The sequence below is a fragment of the Polypterus senegalus genome, chromosome 7 (genome assembly GCF_016835505.1).
Source record: "Polypterus senegalus isolate Bchr_013 chromosome 7, ASM1683550v1, whole genome shotgun sequence".
Classification (NCBI taxonomy): Eukaryota; Metazoa; Chordata; class Cladistia; order Polypteriformes; family Polypteridae; genus Polypterus; species Polypterus senegalus.
Window position 1 is genome coordinate 123,559,831 of NC_053160.1, and position 7,570 is coordinate 123,567,400.

The 7,570-nt window shown below is 36.1% G+C and overlaps 1 protein-coding gene across 1 annotated transcript; it reads right to left on the reverse strand.

Moving 5' to 3' along the window:
• Positions 1-3,799: 3,799 nt before the first annotated feature.
• Positions 3,800-5,815, reverse strand: LOC120532069 (katanin p80 WD40 repeat-containing subunit B1-like). Its single transcript, XM_039757977.1, has one exon. The coding sequence runs from the start codon at positions 5,813-5,815 to the stop codon at positions 3,800-3,802; it is 2,016 nt and encodes a 671-aa protein (XP_039613911.1).
• Between the last annotated feature and the right edge of the window lie 1,755 nt (positions 5,816-7,570).

Consider the following 7,570-nt stretch of genomic DNA (forward strand, 5'->3'; position numbering starts at 1 on the left):
GTTGAATACACAAAGTTAAAAAAAAACCTAAAGTGGTACAGGTAAAATGTTAAAGACCTTAAGAGAAGAATCTAAGATGCTAGGTGTTCTAAAAGCTCAATAAAACATCCAAGTATGTAATTGTTCTATCTTGTTTTATGACTTCCCCATCAATCTTAATCATGATCCTTGGCACTGTCTAATTTCTTGTTACCAGCATGCTCTTTGTCTTCTTTACATTCATCTTCATACCAAAGAACTTATCAATTTAATTAATATAATTTAAAATCTCCTGCAGTTCTGTTTCTTTTTCTTCTGTCAACAATCATAAGCATATCATAAGTTAATAAAAGCTTAACATAATATCTCTGCAAATATCCTCCAATTCTAGTAAAATGCAGACTAGATAGCCACCTCCTCCAGTTCAGCCACACTGAGCTCCTGGTGCTCGATGAGCTGGCATCTCCTGCGTATATACAGTAGGCCTCCTGGAAGTAGTCATCCTGAAAGCAATTGTATTGTATTAGATTTGTTTTTAAAATTTCTCAGGGAACTGTAAGCTTTTTAAAAATTAAAAAAATAGGTATAAGTTTAAAGTAACTACTTCAGATTTTTTAGTAAGGTAATTAACTTTCTTATATACTATTAGCAGTTATATTGTTTTACTTACACTTCCTCTGCTAATGCCTCTACCTTGCCTGCTGCTAGCACTATCCCCAATATGTCCTACACTTTACATTCACAGTAATGTGAATCCAGGCTTCTTAAAGTAATACCAAAAATGTTTCTGAAACGAAAAAGCAGTAAAAACTACTGCACAGACCCTTAGTAGAAAACAAAAACAAACTTTTTGTGGTTATCACCATAATTTAATTAAACTTGCAAACAGATGCAACACTTGGCACTCGATCCACCAAAAAATAACACATCAGCACACAGCACCCAATCCATTGGTAAAAGGATGCTACAGGGCATGCAATGCAGCAGCTGGCAAGAATACCTTAGCAATGGGGGAACTAGGATCCAGTTATCTTTAGAAGATCCCTTTGTGTCAGGAAAATTAGGATAGCACTTATTCTTGGATCCTAAAGACTTCCATTACCTGTAAATTTCCAGGTCTCCAAAGCAGCTCCTTAGATGCTTGTCTAATCAAAAGGATAGCATTGACCCCTTTGTACCATGCTGTGACAGTATGCAGTTAACTTTAAGGAGGTGTTGCTGCCTTTGTCATTTCCTCTATGGCCCTATTCTGTTACTTAACATAGGCTCAGACACCCGTAGCAACTGCTGGGTCATCTCTCCCTAACACTTTAGGAAAAACTAGCCTACTCAAATCCAAGTCATACACTTCTCTCTCTCTCTTCTTCTTCTTCTTCTATCAGAACTCTCCTTTTTGTTAGTGTCTCTGCCTAATAGTTTCCTAAGGCACCCAGCACACCTATAAAGGGTACTAGTCTCTGGTGATAACTGTTTTGTATCCTAGCAGGAGAGTGCAACTTAACCTTACCACAGTCTGTCTTCTCATTCGTTTTTTACTAGGCCTTCTCACTGCACTCTATTTGAAAGACACACTATAAAGTCAAAACACATTTAAGAGTAAAAAGTTCTTTTGAGAACTTTTAAAAAGTGAAACTGTTATTTACTTCAGTTATGTCCTATAAATCATTGTCCAAAAAAGCCAATCTCACAAATGCTGTCAACTAACACCAAGTGTCTAAAGTGGCTCAGATAATATAATTTCATTAGGAAGCTATGGGAATATTTCTGTTTAATTGTGATAATCAGCCCAACATATCTAAAATTATAAAGGAAAAGAGAAAACACCCATGAAAAGATGTTTATAGTGTATTGCACCATCTTTATCCAATCTGAAGCCTCCATAAGTACAGCACAAACAAAGAAAAAAATGACAAAACATGATGTACATTTAAGTAAATAGCACATAAATAGCTAAAGAGATGTTTACTTGATTAACTGCTCAGTTTCTACACATATAAATGAACAAAAACACAACAAAATGAATGGGATATATATATATATATATATATATATATATATATATATATATATATATATATATATATATATATATATATATATATATTTCTTGGGTTAATATTCTGGAATGAAAAAGCAAAAAGTGGGGAAAAGGTTGTCATCTGTTGAACCCCCCCCTTTGAGGGAACATATGGGTCTTAATTTTTATGACATGGGAAGCATCATCTTTGAGGAATTATTGCAAATGTTTGATCATTTTCATTTTTAATGCAATGCATTAAAAAATGTGATACCACACTCTCAAGCACAGTAAAACATAGGTGATGTATGCCAAAACATTATTTGCAAGTAAACAGCATTATAATGTGACAACTTTGTTCATTTAATTTTATCATAAATCTTGTTGTGAATATCAGCCGCTGGTGAAGCCTGTACACAATATTTTATACTTTCTGTTGCTGTCAGGTAAGCACCCACTGCAGTAGCCAACCCATCACTGCCGCAGCTTGTACCATAATATGACATGGAGAGGTGGGGTTTGTCTTGATGCACGTGCCTACTGAAGGGCTGTGGGTTAAGCATGACAGTTGACCAATAAAGATAATTTTCTGGTCCTAGTGTATCTGCATTTATTGATTTGTCTGCGCTCAAAATGGAACATAGTGACTACAAATAGGCATATGTTCAAAATGGTACCTCTTCCCTAACTGAAAAAAGGAGAAAAATTAAAAATGTTTGATTGCTACAAAAATGTGGCATATAGAGCCTGACAAAGAGATCATGATGACTAAGACATAAGCTTGTCTTTTTTTCATTGCAACAAGTGTAGTATAGATGCATAGGGTATTTATTGTCAAATATACTGAATTAATAAATGTAGATGAAGGATGTTGCACAGTTACTATCCCAGTTTGCACTTCCACCCATGGAGTCAAGGAGAAGCCCCCAGAAGATGTCTGACATCACTTCTGCCTTAATACCACAAACCCCAGCTCTTCTGATTCCCAGGGTATGTAAACCACCACCTCACTGGAGACTGCATACATTTTGGGACCAGCCATGGGGAAAATAGAGCACCCATTAATGATGCTTGAACTTGTCTTAGTAGAGAGCAAGGGATACACACAATATTACCAGAACCTCAAAACAAACAAGAACTTACTCTCCTCTCCCAGCTCTAAGCTTTAAACAGGATTTCCCCAGGAGCGCTAACCCTTTACTAGTTTGTGTGTGTTTCCTTCACAATAAACATAACCATAAGTATTATATTATTTTTATGTATATTTGTTATTAAAGTATATTCCATTTTGGCCACTGATTTGGAATGCTACTGCTTTTAGATATAATGAACATATTGTTTGTTAAATATCCGGTCTGATTTTCAAACAAAACAGACTAAAAATATTAATTTGTAGTATCTGCAAATCACACTGATGCCTCTTTTTCTGACTTCACTCAGAAACTGGAACATTCTTCCTAGATCTTCAGTAAAGGAACTCTTGCATGTGGAAATAGGAGCATTCTGAAGAAGAAGGTGAAACTATGGAATCATTCTCGAAGTTATAATCAGTGTTCACCTTTACACTTTCATTCGCATAGTTTTGGATTATGTAAATGACATTATGTTTGACAATAACCATATCACCATTTCACATTTATTGTTAGCATCTTCAGGAAGAATTATCTACAATAGTTATTTTAATTTTTGTATTACACAGAGACAGAAATGTATAACTTATTTTACAAAATCTTATAAAATTATCAGGACTCTCAGTCATCCACTCTAATTCTGATAATCAGTTGACACCCTACATACCCTTGATCATTTTAATGAAGTCAATAATAAGTATAACTCTTGTAAAGTACTGGCATTATACCCCACTAAACCAGCCTTACTCTTAACAACATTGTGGAGATTCTTCAACTGCTTGTAACATGCCTTACATGTTTGATGTATGCCTTCTTGAGGCATGTCAAGCATGTCAAAATCAGTTGAAGGAGGTATTGAAAGTCTGTCAACTATTAACGGTAGTAAACACTGAATTATACACTCCAAGGACATGCATCCTGTCTGAACATAAGTCTCATATTTACTTTGCAGTAGTTTTTCAATTTGTGGAAGTACTAAAGCAGACAGTTCCAACTTCCAAAAGCAAGGTTTAAAATTTATTATATTCAGAATGTCCACTATAGTGGACATGTCATTTATAGTTACTGCCAGTTCCAATGAAGTCTTGATATCACCTGTACTCCATGTAGCTCGCACTTGGTTCAGGTTTTTGCGCCTGGTTGACAGTACCACACACATATCTTCATGATCCCTTACAATCTCTAACAGTATGTTTTCATCATTCTTCACTGGGGGTAAAAACTCAGCTGGATTTAATCCAATTGGGTGTTTTTGGAAGGAATGAATGAATGCAAGTTCCATTTCTCTTGGTGATGAGATATGAGTGCGATGAGTCCAGGTGGTTGGGGAGACTATAGTTGGTTTTACTCTGTTAACAGATGTAAACAGAGAAAAAGGCAGCAAACCTGACCTTTCAAAGTTAATTCTTTCGGTCACAGGAGCCATATCTAACTGAGGCTTGAGTTTAGCTGAAAGGCTTTTGGCATTATAAGAGTTTGAAAAGGTATTGGTCTTCACTGGGGTAGCCCAAGAAGGAATATTCTTTGGGTGGAAGATCTCATTGTAGACTTCAGCAAAAGGAAAACTCCTACATGTATCTTTTTCATTACTGTAACAATTTTGTACTTTTTCAGGACACTTATTATTACTGTCAGGTTTTTTCTTTATCTGCTGAGAACTGATGTACAAGGTAAATGTTTTTTCAAAGTTTTTTTGCATAATGTTGTCTGTAGCTGTTAACTGTCTGTGTGGTATGTAATTCTGAATGAAGTTCTGGTCAAATGAACCGTGGTTTCTCGATTTATGGTTAACAGTATAAGAGAAGGCATTGGTCATGTTATATGAAACACCAATTAGATGATTTCTATATATAGCCATATCAGCAACCTTTCCCCAAGTCACTGGCATTGCATCTAAGCATTTGTAAGGCTCCCAGGTATAAACCTTCAGTGAATCCTGGGATCCACTATATAAACACCATCCATCAGGGTGAAAGGCTATACAGTTTACTGGGTTTGTTTCAACTTCAGTTGAGCAGATCATCTGAAATTTATCTAGATCCCAAAATTTTACTGTTCTGTCAGAGCTCCCTGATGCTAGCAAATATTCATTAGGGTGAAATGCTATCTCTTTGACAGGCCCTGAATGTGAGGTAAATTGTGTAATCATTTTGCCAGCAGTCAGATCCCACAATTTTATGGTGCTGTCATCGCTAGATGATGCCAGCCACTTTCCATGAGGACTGAAGCATAAACACCTCACACCTTGCATATGTCCTTTATAGCTAAATATGCAACCCTTTTGTCTTACATCCCACAATTTGATATTTGTGTCCAGAGAACCTGATGCCAGATGTTCTCCAAAGGGATGAAAATCAAGACTGCAGATGTTAGCTTTGTGTCCCATAAAGGTTCGTAACATTTTGGCTGTCCTGAGGTCCCATAATCTTAGTGAGCCAGATCGTAATCCAGCCACTACCTGTTTCTCAGTGCTGCTAAACCGGATGCAATCCACTGGGGTGTTATGAGCTGTAAGGCACATTATGCAGTTGGGCCGATTAATAGTCCATATATTCAGGAAACAATCTTCCCCACCTGTGGCAAGGAGATCCCCTGACGTCTTCTCCAAAGCCAATGATGAAATATTGCTAGAATGAGCAATTATGTCTTGAAGTTTCCAGGATTTCTTACTTTTACTGCCAGCTGCCATCCCACTATAGGTAATTGGTACTAATTCAGTTGATCTCTACCACCTGAATATTTATCTGTATTAAAAGTAACTTAATATTCAAGCTTGCTGTCCTTAGATCATGCAAGAGACAAACATTGTGAAATGAAAGACTGAAAAAGAACAAGCAATGATAAACAACTGTAAAGAACAACTTCATAACCTTAAGTTAAGCATAGTGTTCTGCATATATCAAAATAAAAGTTCTACATCCACTCTTCGATCAATCCTTTGTGTTTTTCAGTGAGTACAATCTGAATAAAACTCCAAATGTAAAATTATACTTTGAAAAGCATAAAACAATGCAAAAATACAACTATCACGATACTTCTAAATAAATCGAGGAGAATATAACTAAGAACAGGAATACTTGGGAATGCATCTACAGTATGGCTGGGGGTCTGGTATTTGCCAGAGACCTTCTATTGGTTTACTAGACAACTTCAGCCCAACAACATGTATGATGCCAACACGTGGGTAAACTATCCACAAGACAAAAGAGTGACAGTCTGATACAATGACAGCTGGATGGTAGGGAAGAATAGGCCAGTTCTTACTGCCTCTGTAGTGCTATTGTAAGACTTAATTGCTCCTGTATGACAGGGAATGATAGAGATACATTTATGATGGAGATTGGGAGGAATGGTCAGAATGATCTAAATACCAGTGATTCAGTTATTAGATTTCTGCGTTACTCATAGATTGTCTATAACAAACATTATGTCGGGAGCCCTGACACCTACTACAGAATGTGCTGTTGGGGATACCAAGAACTTCTGAACGTCTGAAGTGGAATTTCCTGAGGCAGGGATACCTGATGCCACGTGATAAACCTTTTGGTAGATAAAATCAGGATTCCTGAGCATATTCCTGAACAAGACTTCTGTGTATTGCCTTAGAAGTAACCTCTAGATGAGCTAAGAAAAACTGCCTGATATTCAGTCCCTACAAGCACGGGCAAAGGCTTGACTGGCAAAGTCACTGTGCATTTCAAGTTTGTGTAAACAGTACAAGAGAGTTTGGGAGATGACTGGGAATACGTTTTGGCACCCGTGCAAAGTGTATTTTAAGTGGGGTGTACATGGAAGAGCTTTCCCTCTTACTGACAGAGCCCTGAGTGTATATAACTTAAACACTATGTAACTAGGCATGCTGAGAAAGCTATGGATAGATTTATATTTATTCATTTGTTTATTTGTTCAATTATCCCTTCCGTATGTGTCCATTGTTTATAAAAATCATGATTGTTCATGTGTAATTAAGATTGTTTTCCTAATGTATTTATGGGTTTTTCTTCCACATCCTCAGATTAACATTACCTATGCTGATTGGTAAATTCAAATTGGCCCTTATGTGGGTGTGTGCATGAGTTGGCTAAACAGCTGACTGGTATTCTGTACTGTTGGGATAGGCACTGATCTCCATCAACCCTATATTGGATTCACCATGTTCGAGAATATTAAAAGATTTAAAATAGTCTTGCTTTGGTACTTTTTCTTCATTGTTAAATTAAAGGTAAGATGAAAAATGAAATATAGAATAAATAAGATGAGACAATAATATGGAAAGGATTTATATTTTAAAAGTTGTGACATGGAAATTAAATCATGCTGTTACACTTTAAATGTTGCTAATTATATTTTGTATTTCAACTTGCAATGTTTAGAGCTTTTTTGTAATTAATGATATTCAATTAATAATTACTTAATATACAATAATATTCAATTAATGTTTACT

Excerpts from the sequence above, each read along its gene's own strand:
- LOC120532069 (XM_039757977.1), bottom strand. The coding sequence starts at position 5,815 with ATGGCAGCTGGCAGTAAAAGTAAGAAATCCTGGAAACTTCAAGACATA.